The following is a 16,561-nucleotide window of genomic DNA, read 5'->3' on the forward strand; positions in this document are numbered from 1 at the left end:
TTTTATCCTCGGGCAAAGGCTGGTGGACAAGAGATTGCAAATCTGGGTTCCTAACTGAGCACTGTATGAGTAGGAAGGAACTGCAGATGCTGGTTTAAACTGTAGATAGACACAAAAAGCTGGAGTTACTCAGCAGGACAGGCAGCATCTCTGGATAGAAGGAATGGGCTCCTTCTCCCATTCCACCCATTCCTTCTCTCCAGAGATGCTGCTTGTCCGTTGAGTTACTCCAGCTTTTTGTGTCTATGAGCACTGTTTGAGTTGTTCTTCCATCCCCAGAAGGAAAGCCTGTCTTCTGCCTTGGCTTTCTGCTCCCCGATGACACTGCATTGCTCTCTCTCTATCTCCTCTCTCTTTCACACATACACACAAAAGCTCATATATATGCACTTGTCAAATATATGGTGCATTGGATAGTTGATTTTCCAGGGCAGTTCATTGAAATGGTTTTACAATCTGCTATCCACCAAGGCAAATTGCATTTATTTGAACGTACTCATTATAAATGACAGAGATGGAATATTAGACTGCGTCTACCCAATAGAAAGCAATTAAAACTTTCATTTTAGATCTTTGCATAAGGAAAGAGTGTGTGGGCCAGCAAGATGATCTTGAATCTTAATCTGGCTTGTAAATATGATGCCTGGGTCATTTAACCACTCAGTCTCAATATGGAAGCTGGTGTAGATGATTAAAATCTGAAGGTAGAGTGGTGCCACTGCGAGGCTGTGGTAAGTTTGGAGCCAACCGGTCAGTCCTTGCTGTTGAGGCAGTGCAATGTAGGTTCACGAGGTTAATCCCTGGGATGGAGGGACTGTCATATGAGGAAAGATTGGAAAGACTAGGCTTGTATTCACTGGAGTTTAGAAGGATGAGAGGGGATCTTATAGAGACGTATAAAATCATAAAAGGACTAGACAAGCGAGATGCAGGAGAAATGTTCCCAATGTTGGGCAAGTCCAGAACCAGGGGACACAGTCTAAGAATAAAGGGGAGGCCATTTAAAACTAAGGTGAGAAGAAACCTTTTCATCCAGAGAGTTGTGAATTTGTGGAATTCTCTGTCACAGAAGGCAGTGGAGGCAAATCCACTGGATGAATTTAAAAGAGAGTTAGATAGAGATCTAGGGGGCTAGTGGAATCAAGGGATGTGGGGAGAAGGCAGGCACAGGTTACTGATTGTGGATGACCCGCCATGATCACAATGAATGGCGGTGTGAGTCGAAGGGCCAAATGGCCTTCTCCTGCACCTATTTTCTATGTTTCTATGTAATATTCCTTTGTGCTATTATCATTGGTCTGCTGCTAAATTTAGGTTTTGATCAGTGGTGAATCTTTTGGCGAGTCTGGAGGCTTGTACTTTGTTAAAGAAGTTTATTGCGGCAGCAATATTCAATTACAAAGGATAACAAACGAGATTACAGACAACCATTAACTCAAACTGTTCACATCGAAGTTCTCTTCCCACTGCCTGGTTTTTGGGCCCAAAACCACCACCTGACCTTGCTGGCCAATCAGCAGGTTCGACTCTCAGGACCAATCCCTATGGTCGCACCACCATGTGACCTTGCTGGTCAATCCGAGGGTTCGACTCTCAGGACCAATCCCTATGGTCGCTACATGCTGTCCTTTATATGTCAGACTGGCAAATATATGTCATCCTTCATGAAGTTAGATCTTTTGATTTCACTTGAGAGTGTGTACCTGAAACCACAAGATTTACCTGATCTTGATGTATAGTGGTTACATGTAAATGATGCAGTTTACATGATCTTGGTCACAGGGAGCCAGGAGCAGGAGAGAACTTATGTTTCTTTGTGGAGAGCAGAGTAGCATTCCTGCTGGTCCTAGCCTAAGAAGAATCTTTAAAAAAATAAACATTACTCATCTATCTGTTCAATATTCCTGGCAAGGCCGCCACCAAGCATATAAGTTCCGTCATGAGGCATGATCCTCCTGCTCACTCAGAAACATGAATTTAGAGCAGAACGCAGGTGTCATAGATCTGGTAACGAGGAATTTGCTTTGATTTCAGTTCAGGGATTAAAATCAGAATTTTCTGGGGCAGCACTAGTTGCTATGCTTGATTATAATAAACAGATCAGTGAAGTAGTCATGTTATTCTTCTCGTAAGGTTTTCTCTTTTATTCTGATAATTCAATGGTCTATGTAAAGATTTGTCCTTATAAATTTATAACTGGTGTACAAAGATGTGAGTATTGATAATCATTCGATATTGTAACATTGCAGGTTGCAACAAAGGCAGAACAACTACGAATAATTAACGGAGCATATGAAGACTTGAAAGTGGCTGCTGCACAGTATGAAGAGACAATCCATGAACTGGAGTCAAAATTCCACCAAGGACAGAGTAATCAGGACCAGGCTAGAGATAAGGTATAATGGAACTATTTTACGTTTTCAGTGCACATAACAACATTCTTTAAAGCAACAAGATCAGTAACTTTAAAAAGAGCTGGCCAATAAACTTTATCTAGAAATGTTGAATTCAATTTATTGATCAATATTCATGCTACAAATCACATGGCTAGCACAAAACACAACTGCACTCACTATAAAAGGAATGTACAATGTAACGTGTGTTTTTAGATTATAAGGCATTTAGATTAAAAGTAGTTTTACTCTAAGTAAAACTACTGGAGGCATTTGGGTTCCCTAGCAGATGAAATGGCACAAATATAATTAAATAATTATTAGTAGGTCCCTTTAATTTTCTTTCCAACTCCGATGGCAAAATAAGTGCTTTGTCATTTTCACCTTCATAATGTTCACCAGTTAAATATTCTAACAGTCACAGATAATCCATTTCTACTAAAATCGAAAAACACAACTAGAAAAATCCTCAAACATGTTCCACTTTGATCTAATAAATTATTTTTGAAAGAAAAATAAATGAAACTCTCATATTTCAATCTTGCGTTCATGCACACAGATTGACCAAGGTGCCATTAGCCAAAATACTTTCTTTCCTCATTTGTGAAACTGTTTGATGAAGTGAAATAGGAAGCAGAACAGCAAATGTCATTGTCTGATCAGGATGCTTATATCTAAATAATTATTTCCTGTAGAATTTAATGTAATAGTTCTGCCTTATTGATTCATCAATCAAAACATTCAGCTTCTAAGTAAATTAAACTGCTCTAAAGGAGATCGGTGTTTGATTATGTGCTTGGAATCTGGCAGAACAGTAACTTCATAATTATCATTATTGAAACGCAGCAAAAAATTAATGACAATGAAATACATTTAGTTTAGTCTAGTTCGGGGGTACAGAGTGGAAACAAGCCCTTCGACCCACTGAGACCACGATCACCCACAGACTAATTCCATCCTACACACTAGGGGCAACTTACAGAAGCCAATTAACTTACAAACCTGCAAATCTTTGGAATGTGGGTGAAAACCGGAACACCCGGAGAAAACCCACGTGGTCATAGGGAGAACATGCAAACTCCGTGCAGACAGCTCCTGTAGACAGGATCAAACCCGGGACTCTGGCACTGCAAGGCAGCAACTCTACGACTGTGTTGCCCTGATCATCTTTAGTATTGATTATTAAAGTAGTACATTTCTAATTTCTTAAACATTGTGGTGGAAATCCATTTGAAGGAACGATCTTCATTTTTTTGATAATATTTTCTTAATTGTCATTACTGAATTTTCTAATTTTGGTGGATGACAGGTACTGGCCAAAAAAAAATCCATATACAGCCCTACCGCATAAATTAATGCCAAAATCATCCATATCTCAATATAATTTCGCCTGAACTTCATTGAATAGAGATCAATTTTATTCATAGTGCAAACGACTCATGACAGGAATCAACCCGTTAATTTACAATGTGCTACCAAATGGAATGTAAAATCCGCAGGTATGAAAACTAACATTTCACATTGTAGGGCTCCGTTCCTTCTCGCCAGTTAACGCCTTTTTCTGTCGGCTGTCGCAAGTTGGAGTGGGTCGGCGACTCCTGAGGAGGAGATGGAGGCAGCTGTGGAGGGGGGAGAGGCTAAGTGGGCAAAGTGACGGGAAAAGGAAGCGGCCATGGAGGGGTGGGGGGGGGGGGGAAGAGACCGGCAAGACCAAACGCAGACTGGGCGATCGTTTCACGGAATACCTTCGCTCAGCCCACCTGAACCAACCTGATCTTGCGGTTGCTGGACACTATAATTCTCCTTCCCATTCCTACACAGACCTTTCTGTCATCGGTCTCCTCCATTGTCAGAGTGAGGATAAACACAAATTGGAGGAACAGCATCTCATATTTTTCTTGGGCAGCTTATAGCCCAGTGGTATGAATATTGATTTCTCACTTCAGGTAGCCCCGGCATTCCCTCTCTCTCTATCCCTCCCCCACCCAAGTCGCACTAGCTTCTCATTTTCACCCTACAAACAGCTTACAAAGGCCTGTTTCCTTTATCATCGTTACTTTTTTGCATATCTTTCGTTCATTGATCTTTATCTCTCCACATCACCGTCCATATCTCTCCTTTCCCTTATCCCTAACCAGTCTGAAGAAGGGTCTCCACCCGAAAAGTCACCCGTTCCTTCTCTCCAGAGATGCTGCCTGTCCCGCTGAGTTACACCAGCGTTTTGTGTCTCCCTTCGGTTTAAACCAGCATCTGCAGTTCCTTCTCACACAAGTCACTGTAACATCTCTTTGTAGGTCAAACCTACTTTTGTCTGTTTTTGCCATTGGCTTATCTGTTTTAATATAAATGATTTGTGCAGAAAACACATCTGAATTTAACTTCTTAGCTGTTTTCTTTTAATTGATCTTGTTTAGTTCTGCAGTGTTACTATTAAAATATCTGTTTCTTCCTGCCGCACATGGTTCATTATTATCCAGATTAGTACCTTGCCATATGGGCTAGACTTCATATCATCACTAGAAATTTATGATATCAGAAACCCACCATGCCTTTGCCAGTCAAAAATAAAATCACCAGCCTAATCTCACCTTCCAACACCAGGCCTGTAGCACTGCAGATCACAGCTCTTCAGGTACAAAGTGATAGCGAAATGCAATGAAGATTTCTGCCTCTATCAATCTTTCATACAGTGAAATCCACACTAGTTCCACCCTCTGGGTAAAAATCCATCTTTTCAAATCCTTCTAATCCTTCAACCAAATTAAATCTGTAGACACTTGTTTTTTGACCCCTCTGCAGAGGCAAATCTTTCTTTCCTACGTTTCTATCTGGGACATTTTTGATTTTAAAATATATCAACTAAGTTTCCTCTCAGCAATCTCTATCCAGGAACCCAACCCTGCATTATCCTTTTTTTTTCATGGCTATAATTACCCACGGCGAACATTAATCTTTATTAATCTCCTGAATCATAGAGAGATATACAGCCCTTAAGCCAAACTTGTTCATGCAACCAAGTTGGCATTGTGGACTAGTCCCATTTGCTTATCTTTAGCCCATTCCCCCAAAGCCCTTCCTATCCATATACTTGTCCAAATGTCTTTGTGAAGTCGTGATTCTATCCACTTCTATAGCTTTCTCTGGCAAATTATTCCAAGTACAGGTTACTCACTGAATGAAAAGCTTGCCCCTCAGGTCCCTCTTACATCTCTCCCCTCTAACCTTAAGCCTACGCCCTCTTGTTTTAAAATCCTCTACCATGGTAAAAAGACAATTAAGGTTCCTTTGGTGAATGAAAGGGACCTGAGGGGCAAGCTTTTCATTCAGTGAGTAACCTGTACGTGGAATGGTTTGCCAGAGAAAGCTATAGAAATGGATAGAATCACGACTTCGCAAAGACATTTGGGTTCCTGGTGATCCTGGACACTTCAATAATGTCACTCCTCAATCTTCGACACTCCAACCATGTATTTGTGTCATCTGCAAATTTCCATATCACACCCCCTTTAAATTTATAAACTTCTCTTTTTCTTGAACCCTTCTTGTTTTAAATCCTATCTGCATTTCTAATTATCCAATTTGTCTGGATATTTGTTCCAGAGTATGTCCCGAATGAATAGCTCTCCCTTTCGCCAAACTCATGCCTGTGTCCCATGAACTGATACTGCTTTAGTTTAGTTTAGCTTAGTTTAGTTTAGTTTAGAGATACAGCGAGGAAATAGGCCCTTCGGCCCACCGTGTCCGTACTGACTAGCGATCCCTGCACATTAACACTATCTTACACACGCTAGGAACAAATTACACATATACCAAGCCAATTAACCTACAAACCTGTGCGTCCAATTGAGTGTGGGAGGAAACCAAAGATCTTGGAGAAAACTCATGCGGTCACGGGAAGAACATACAAACTCCGTACGGACAGCACCCGGATTGAACCCGGGTCTCCGGCGCTGCAAGCGCTGCAAGGCAGCAACTCTACCGCTGCACCACCGTGCCACTTTGTGGAGTAGGAAATTGGTGTCCCTGGTAAATATCACTTGATGTGTTACTCAGTGGCAACAGCAAATTGTATTTTGCTTCAGAAATTAATTCCATTGACATCAAACTCTTAATTTGACAAACGATTACCCCAACCAAGTGGCACTCCTTTAGTTATGCATTTCGGTGTTAGCCTGGAATATGTATTTGTTTGTCATATACAAATCCTCCCACTGAATCAAATGACGATTGCTTTATCAAGTATGGCAGACTCGTGCAGCACAGAAAGAAGCCCTTCGGCCCACCATGTACATTCCAACCATCAAGTACCCATCTATATTGTTCCCATTGACCAGAACCTGATCCATTGCCTTCATGCCTGGCAATTCAAATGTTTATTCCGATGTTTTTAAAGTGTGCCTCCACCACCTCCTCATGCAGTGCATTTCAGATTGCAACCATCTCTGGGTGAAAATATTCCTCTGATCCCCTCTAAAAGTTCTCCTGTTCCCCTTAAATATATGCCCTGTCCCCCTCTCATTGTAGATGCCTCTATTATGGAGAAACAATTCTCACTATCCACCTTAACTAGGTCGCTCATAATTTTGGTGGTTGCCACCAGTCTGAGCAACACAACTCCAGCCTACCCATTCTCTACTTACAACAGAAATGATACATCGCTATCAACATCCTGGTAAATTTCCTCAACACTGTCTCAATAGACAATAGATAATAGATGCAGGAGAAGGCCATTCGGCCCTTCGAGCCAGCACCACCATTCAATGTGATTATCTCAATCAGTACCCCGTTCCTGCCTTCTCCCCATACCCCCTGACTCCGCTATCCTTAAGAGCTCTATCTAGCTCTCTCTTGTAAGCATTCAGAGAATTGGCCTCCACTGCCTTCTGAGGCAGAGAATTCCACAAGTTTACAACTCTCTGACTGAAAAAGTGTTTCCTCATCTCCATTCTACATGGCCTACCCCTTATTCTTAAACTCCAGTGCAAGCATGTTCATTTATGTTGTTTGGAAAAAAAACATGTTCTTGTTAGTTTAGTAATATGCAAACATTTCAGGTGATTACCATTGATTTAAATTATTCAATAATGAAACACATGTTGCTGTACTGAGTTGTACTGTTTGTAGTGTATTTGCATTATATTTGTTTAATTTTTACTAAGACGCAGGACTAGCATTACAAATGATATGATTAATATTTCCTTACTTCATACTCTTACCCAAGTTCTTTTTTTAATCAAAATAAGCAAATAGATAACATTTGGGAACAGTAAAAGACATGCATCTTTTGTTTTGTGTGGGAGACTTCTTCATGCTGGCTCCCCAAGTAAGGTACAGGAGCGCATAACTGAGAAATCAGATAAGACGAATGTTCTGTTTTAATTAAATTATTAACTTGACATTGATCATGTGCAACTTCCAGAGTCTATACATAATTACATCTATGGCATTAAGGTGATGTGTTAATTTAAGGCTTTTTGCATTACTGAATTTGTAAATCTCGACACCTCATAAGACAATTTTTTGACAATATTAATAATAGTCCACTTTCTTATCAGGTGATTTTATATTTATTCAGGGATTTGTATTATGAAAATCTCTTAATAAGAATGAGTTTGTAATATATGAAACAGATTATTTGGATATATTGCATTTTCAATAGAAATCTACATAGATGTGACCTTTACCTCTACTTGCAAAATTTAAAAAAATAAAAATATATTGGTAAAGCAGGCTGAATTCAATTTCCAAATCACAGCAGATCTTTTCTGGTTAAAATAGAACATGCTAGAAACACTGATCTGGATGGGTAGCATTTGGTGAGAAAGATGCAGAATTAATACCTCAGGTCAATGAACATTCATTAGAACTGTTGTATGATCTTTTGATAGATTAATAATGCAATTTTTATTGGTTCGGCATCAATGTGTTAATTTAGTTTATTGTCACGTGTACCGAGGTGCAGTGAAAAGCTTTTGCAGAAAGACAATACATGCATACAATCGATCCATACCAGAGTCAGTACATTTTTCTTTCTTTATGATGCATTAACGTCATATCTCATTAGAATACATTGTTCAACAACTAGATATTACTTGAAAATACACTTGATTATACAGTTCTTAATAGCTAAAAATTGGTTTGATCCCATTCGGGAAAATGGCTGTATAAAGTAGACAGCCTATACTATTAAATTACAAGAATTAACTTTGACTGAATTCTTTCAAAACATATTCTATTGATTATGTACTTTGCCTCCATAATCCTATCTCCATAATCTTCACTTCATGTCATGTGTTTTGGTCATGATGTCAATATTGCAATCAACATTTCTCGTAAATATCTGCAATGCTGGATGTCACCATGGATGGACAACTGTAACCAGCCTACAGTATTGCAGACAGTGGATGTCACCTTTTCCTCTTTTCAGCTGGCTCCCTTTAGACTGGCATAGAAATAATAACTTGGCAAATGTACTGAGCATAAGTGAATCAAACAGAAACTGATACGTTCATTGGCACATCAAGCACTTTCCTTTGTCGTTGAATATCAATAGATTACACTGTTGCCCACTGACCTTATACTAACCCAATTATAAAGGTTGTTGCGAGCTACTGACCGTACTGCAGTCCTATTTTGAATCAAATGTGATCAGTTCTCACTTAGGTTGTTTATAAGAAAAAATGAAAGTGCACTGAAGATATTAATCACATACTACTGTATAACCTATGCCTGTTGATGTTCGGCACGTTAAACAGTACTTCAGCAAGGTTAAGTGATATTTTTTGTCTGTTGGTCAGGGGTTGATGGCTTCAACTCCTTGTGCATATTCCAGGCTCTGTCTTCAGTTTAGTATTGTGCATTGGGAGTTCTATAGATCTATATAGGACAGGTGATTTGTGGTGTTGTCGATAGTGAGGAGAGTCGTAGGCTAGAGGATGATATTGATCAGTTAGGAAGATGGGCAGACCAATAGCAAGAGAAATGCAAGGTGATGCATTGTGGGCGTACCATCAGGGGTAGGATAAATCCAATAAATTGTAGAACAGCAAAGTGTATTGAAGAACAGAGGGACCTAAGTGTACAAGCCCAAGGATCTCTGAATGTGGCAGCACAGGAAGGCAAGATGGGGAAAAATCCATTCAAAGTACTTGCCTTAGCTAGCTGGGACATTGAATGTAAGAGCAGAGAGCTTAGGGTAGAAAGTTACAAACATTAGGTTGAAGTACTGTGTTGCTGTACTATAGGAAGGACATGATTGGACTGGAAAGGATGTAGACGAGAATCGCCAAGATGTATGGGTTAAATATGTATTTCTTTGAGCGGAAGGGACAAGGTGGGATCCTGATAGAGGTACAGAAAATGATAAGGGGCATAGGTAGGGTAGATAGTAGAAAGCATTTCCACATAACTGAAATATCTGAAACCAGAGGGCACAGGTTGTGGTTAAGGGGTAAGAGGTTTAGATGGGATCTGAGGAAGAGCTTTCTCAGCCGGAGGGTAGATGCAATTTGGAATGCATGCCTGAGAAGGTGCTGGAGGAAGGTACTCTTTGAATATTTAAGAAGTATTTGGATTACCACTTGAGTCACTAAACCATAGAAGGCTATGGACCAAGTGCTAATAAATGGGATACTTAATTTTTGGCATGGATGTGGTGGGCCAAAGGCCTGTTTCTGTACTGTATGGCTCTGTAAAGATTGGCAAATCCATGACCCAGAAGGTTTTATAGCCTAAAACCCTAGAAGAGGTGTCCACCAGGATAGTGGCTGCCATGGATCGTAATCTCCCTTTTGTTACTGTTGAAGTAACAAAAGATTGGAAAATTTGATGTCCCTACTTGAAATAGGAGAGAAATAAAATGTGGATAATTATAGGTCAATTAGCCTAATATCCAGTTAGAAACATATTAGAATAGATTATTAAGGAAGCAGTAGCAGTACATTTGGAAAAGCATAATCTAATCAGGCTGAGTCAGCATGACTTCGTAAAGGGCAAATAATGTCTGATAAAGTATTAAAGTCGTGAAGAGGGCTTGATCAGCGTAGTTAGATGGGAACCAATAAACGGACTTTGAGAGGGGCTTTCATAAGATGCTTCTTAAAAGGCTAAGTCACAATGTAAAAGTGCTCGGTAATGGAAGTGATACATTGGTGTAGAAAGATGCTCAAGGGCAAGAAACAACCTGCAGGGAGGGGAAACTAATTTTTTTTAGTTTGCCACCTGCGGCCAGTGGGGCCTTATCAGTTGTGGGGCTGCCACTGTTTTCAATGTACAGTGCATTCAGAAAGTATTCGGACCCCTTCACCTTTTCCACATTTTGTTACGTTACAGCCTTATTTTTAAATGGATTAAATTCATTCTTTTTATCATCAATCTACACACAATATCCCAGAATGAAGAAGCAAAAACAGGTGTTTAGATTTTTTTTGCAAAGTAATTAAAAAGGAATAACTGAAATATCACATTTGCATAAGTATTCAGACCCTTTGCTATGACACTCAAAATTTAGCTTTGGTTCATCCTGATTCCATTGATTATCCTTGAATTGATTGGACATGATTTGGAAAGGCACACACCTGTCTTTACAAGGTCCTACATTTGACTGCGTGTCAGAGCAAAAACCAAACCATGAAGAAGAAGGAATTGTCCGTAGACCTCCAAGACAGGATTGTGTCTCGACACAGATCTGGGGAAGGGTATAAAACAATTTCTGCAACATTGCAGGTCCCGAAGAGCACAGTGGCCTCTCATTCTTAAATGGAAGAACTTTGGAACCACAAAGACTCTTCATAGAGCTGGCCACCCGGCCAAACTGAGCGATCGGAGGAAAAGGGCCTTGGTCAGGGAGGTGACCAAGAACCCGATGGTCACTCTGACAGAGCTCCAGAGTTCCTCTGTGGAGATGGGAGAACCTTCGAGAAGGACAACTATATCTGCAGCACCTCACCAATCAGGCCTTTATGTTGTGGCCAGACGGAAACAACTCCTCAGTAAAAGGCACATGACAACCCGCTTGGAGTTTGCCCAAAGGCACCTAAAGGACTCTCAGACCTTGAGAAACAAGATTCTCTGGTCTGATGAAACCAAGATTGAATTCTTTGGCATGAATGCCAAGCGTCACATCTAGAGGAAACCTGGCACCATACCTAAGGTGAAGCGTGGTGGTGACAGCATCATGCTGTGGGGATGTTTTTCAGCGGCAGGAACTGGGAGACTAGACAGGATCGAGGGAAAGATAACGGAGCAAAGTACAGAGAGATCCTTGATGAAAACCTGCTCCAGAGCATTCTGGACCTCAGACTGGGGCGGAGGTTCACCTTCCAACAGGACAGCAACCCTAAGCACACAGCCAGGACAACTCAGGAGTGGCTTTGTGCCAAGTATGTGAATGTCCTTGAGTGGCCCAGCCAGAGCCTGGGCTTGAACCCGATCGAACATCTTTGGAGGGACCTGAAAATAGCTGTGCATCGAGGCTCCCCATCCAACCTGACTTAGCATGAGAGGATCTGCAGAGAAGAATAGGAGAAATTACCCAAATACAGGTGTGCCAAGCTTGTAGCATCATACACAAGAAATATGAAATCATAGCCACCTCCGCATGATTGCTCAGATATGGATATTTTAAAGAAAGATTAACACTATATACTGGCAGAGGCAATATTTAAATTAGTTTAAAGGAATAGACATTTTAGTTGGTCACTTGCACATATTTCGAGCAACGGTTGCTGCACTTCTGAGGCTTAATTCTCTATTAAATTGAATTTCTGAACCAAAGTACGACAAGCAGTTTTTGTTCTTTCCTGAGTACAATTTTTGGGGGTTTTCTTGCATGCCTCAATGGGGATTATTCAATACACAAAATAACATGTTTGCCAGATTTGTGGGGAGAATCAACATTATTTGTCAGCCAAATTAAAAAAATTAAATAATGTTATTTAAAAGATTTCTTCAGTCATTTCTTATCCTTTGCAAAATTTAAAATGACTCTTAACATTCTCCAAACAGCTTAATAGATCAGTACTTGCATTTCAAACCTCTCAGTGGAATTATAATGAAAGCAGTAAAGCTGGGCATGTTCTTATTTTAAGAGGTTTTATTCCTGAATAATAACAATATGGGAGCACATCATGTGATGTTCAAGGTTTTAAATATCATTAGAGTATTAAACCATAAGTAACTATTGTCATCATAAATCTGGATGTAGATGTGGTATGATATTAAACTCTACTAAAGAAATCTGCTGAAATTCTTCAAAGTAAGTGATCATATGATGATCAGTTTTGGCTAATCTCCTGAGCAATTCATTCATGGCACCTCCAACAGAGTCTACTTATTGGGCCTGTTGCTACATGACAACTTCTTTTTCTTTCTTGTCTGGTTAGGCTAAGTCCCTCCATGCCTACTGTCAAATTTACTTTCACTTCTTCAGTGGATTCCGCGGAGAAGTAATATCACGAAGATCCACACACTAACATCTAGCTTCTCTTCCATCTCTTATTCCTGTGTGGTATTCAGAAAGACTTTTTCCTTCATAGTATTGATTAAAAGCAGTAGCTACTTTTGAAGCTGTCATAACTCTTAACCACATCACTTAAAGCGACAATATCCATCTGATGATGCTTCACAACATGTTCGTTCTATAAGGTTATTTGATTTATGTCAGTATACATAAAAATCTTAATTCCCAATTGCACATCTTACAAAAGTAAATCCCATGACTGAAAATTCATTCAGAACAACAGAATTCCTAACCAGTCAATCAATAGTCAAATTGATTTTGAACTCCTCTTGATCACTATCTCAGACTCCAGCAATGTCCGATCTCAGTACTACAGAATGCTGCTTTTTTTCTCCCTTGGATTATTGGGTGAAGAACTTAACATTATAATTCAAACAAAAAGTTGAAAAATAGACTGCTTAATTTAAATTCAGCATTGCGATCCAGCTTTTTATTCTTGAGATATATCATTTGTTTTGAATAATCAAGAACTTGAATAGCTGAAGATTAGATTTTGATAGGTTAAGTTGACATAAAAGCATCATTATGTTATTAGAAAGCTTAAATGATTGCACATTATACTGTCAAATTACCAAGAGTATACAGCGATATTATTTGTCTCAGGTTAGGGATCATATGATTTTTGGAGTGCTTTGCCTAAACTTGTCAAAGTAAATTGTGCAACAGCCTCAAAAACAAATTGTTGTCTTAATTGATTTGGCTCTGGAACATTTTTGAATGTGGTTATTGTTGATAAAAGGTCACTGCTGGCATAATACTGATTCATTGCATTTAAATCCAAGTTTGTTGTAAAATTGTATTTTCATTCTCAGCTTTTTACCAGTGAAGCGATGTCACATGCCATTTGATTTGTTCCTGTCCTATGCCATGTAGTTCCTATTTTGCAGGTACAGGAGGCCATTATTCTTTCGGACTGTGATAGCGCAGAGAATTATGCTCAATAATTCACTCAAATGTTTGCAGAATTTTTGCAAACTGATTATATCAGGAGCCGTGAAGATTTTGCACACTTCTTGTCATGTAGCAAGAAAGAGCCAAGACATTGTAATAAGGGATATTAAAGCTGTCAAGATTGACATGGTAATTTCTCTCCCAGATGTATCAGTTTCTGCATATTATTTCAGAATACCTTTGAACAGTTGTCTGGAAGCAACGACCCATGTAATTTTCAGATAACACAAGCAAAAAACAGTGCTGGAGTGAGGTTTCAGGTCTGGTCCCTTCTTCAGTCTGAAGAAGGCTTCTGACCCAAAACATCATCTATTCATGTTCTCCAGAGATGCTGCCTGACTCGCTGAGTCACTTCAGCACTTTGTGTCATTTTTTAGGTGGATAAAGGTGATGGAAGGGTGATTGGCAGACGGTGGAGTAAAGTGAAGAGGGGACAAAAGCATGTCAGAATAGGGAAAGAAGAGGATGCGTGAAATATAAAGTTGGAGTAATGGATATGGGTGGAAGGGGACATAGGGGAGGGGAAGAAGGGGGGAAATAAAATGGAAATATGGAACCCAGGGTTTGGAGATGTGCATATGGAAGAGCTCAGTTTGGAAGAGCGGCAAGATCCAGGGTGACTAAAATGGTGGGAGATCGTGGGAAAGATTTGTGAGCACTGGGAAGATGGATAGGGAGAGAGGGAGCCATAAGGGGTGGTATTACTTGAAATTGGAGAATTCAGTATTCATTTCTTTGGGTTGAAGGCTACCCAAGCAGAATATGACATGCCCTTCGTCCAGTTTGCGTGTGGCCTCTCTCTGGCAATTGAAGAGGCCAAGGATGGAAAGGGTGGTATGGGAATAGGAAAGGGAATGAAAATGGTTAGCAACCATGAGCTCCCGAGAACCTTGGCGGACCGAGAAGTGAGAGAAGAGGTGTGGGGACAGTTGCTCCATTTAGTATTTTTCTCGAATTTTATATCACAAACATTTTAATTTTAAATTGTTCAAAAATTCATTTACTGCCATATGTCAGTGTATTACTTTCAAAAGGCCTTTCTATATGTATGCCTCATTAACCACTTAAAAATTAAGGACTCAAGGCATATAGGAAAGTGACATTAAGGTAAGATATCAACCATAATTTCATTGAATTCCAGAAGAGATGTGAAAAGCCAAAAAACCTATATTCCTACTTATGTTCCTTCAAAACAAATTTTCAAAGTTCTTCATATAGTCTCTGAAAGTAAAATGTCATACCTCATGACTGGCAGAAATATATTAAGAAGGTTACTAGGTTACTTGAATTACTAGAATTTTACTAGATTACAGTGTACTTGCACAGGGCACCAAAAGATAACATGGTGCAATAAGTTTTTGTTCATTATCATCAGTGTACTCCACTGCAGAATGAATCTTGGACTGAGTGACCACGCCTGCAAAATCATCAATATTTCTGCTCCTGTCTTTTCAGTTCTTATGCCACCATGCAGTGCATAAAATTATCATAACTTTCTCTAAGGAGTTAATAAGTATTACGTTATATTTTCTTGACTCCAAATTTCATAAAAACATGTGTTGATAATAGTTTTGTGTTTCAAAGTTGATCCTCTTCAAGTAAACATTTTTGTCCGCTTAATATAAATTGACCAAATGCTTTATTATTTAAGAGGTAACGGTGATGTTGTGTAATCTTACCTTTGTAGATGACAATACTGGAACAGACAATTAAACAGCTCGAGGATGAGAGGGCCAGACTGCAGGAACATTGCTGGGAATTGGGTGAAGAAAATGGACAGCTTCATGTACAGCTGGAGATGGAGAATTTAGCCGTGCAAACTGAGCAGAATGTGATGTCAACAGAGGTCAGTTAATAGATCCATTTAGTCGATCATCAAGATCTAACGTTGCAATTTTAACTTCTTAATCCGTGTATACATATACTTTGAATGAAAAATGAAAGCATTTGACTTAAATACTGTACTTTAAGCATATTATGCACTTGCTCTTCATATATTAATGAATTTATAGAATATAGAACGGCACAGCACAAGAACAGGCCCTTTGGCCCAAAATGTCTGTGCCAAACATAATACCAAGACCAACTCTTATCTGGCTGTGCATAATCCATATTCCTCCATTCCCAACATATCCGTGTGCCTATCCAAAAGTCTCTTAAATGCCATTATCATATCTGCCTCAACCACTAGCTCTGGTAGCATGTTCCAGACATTCACCACCATCTGTGTAAAAAAAACTTGTCCTGCACATCTCCTTTAAACTTTGTCCCTCTCACCTTAAAGCTATGCCATCCAGTATTTGATATTTTTTATCAACCTCTAGTGCTTTATATTTAGCTAACAAAAAATCATTGGCATATTCCGTCTTCAATATATGTTTGAAATAATAGTCTATATCAAATGGCACATCCCCTTTTCTTGTGGTAACCCTTTCTCTGTCACTTCTTCCCATTCATACTCCATGATCTGCAGCCTCAGTATCTCACAGGAGTCATTGACCTGGAAATTGGATGAGTATGTAAGGGATGCCAGAATTGTAGATTTTATTTTGAGATACACCAGGCATCTTTCAGTAATTCAATCTCATGCCTTTTCTTGAGAGGAGTATGTTTTATTTTTCATGCATGGATCAATATGTATTCCTATATCATGAGTGGTGTACAATGTTACCTACATAGATAACATTTTACTCATTAC

The 16,561-nt window shown here is 39.4% G+C and overlaps 1 protein-coding gene across 1 annotated transcript in view; it reads left to right on the plus strand.

The window, feature by feature from the left end:
• pmfbp1 (polyamine modulated factor 1 binding protein 1) overlaps positions 1-16,561 on the plus strand; it is a 549,552-nt gene that overhangs the window by 306,954 nt on the left and 226,037 nt on the right. Inside the window, exons 15-16 of the mRNA XM_078400784.1 lie at positions 2,250-2,396; positions 15,551-15,709. Of these exons, the coding sequence (XP_078256910.1) occupies positions 2,250-2,396; positions 15,551-15,709 (306 nt within the window). The remainder of the gene's footprint in view (positions 1-2,249; positions 2,397-15,550; positions 15,710-16,561) is intronic.

Source organism: Rhinoraja longicauda, chromosome 6 (assembly GCF_053455715.1).
Source record: "Rhinoraja longicauda isolate Sanriku21f chromosome 6, sRhiLon1.1, whole genome shotgun sequence".
NCBI lineage: Eukaryota > Metazoa > Chordata > Chondrichthyes > Rajiformes > Arhynchobatidae > Rhinoraja > Rhinoraja longicauda.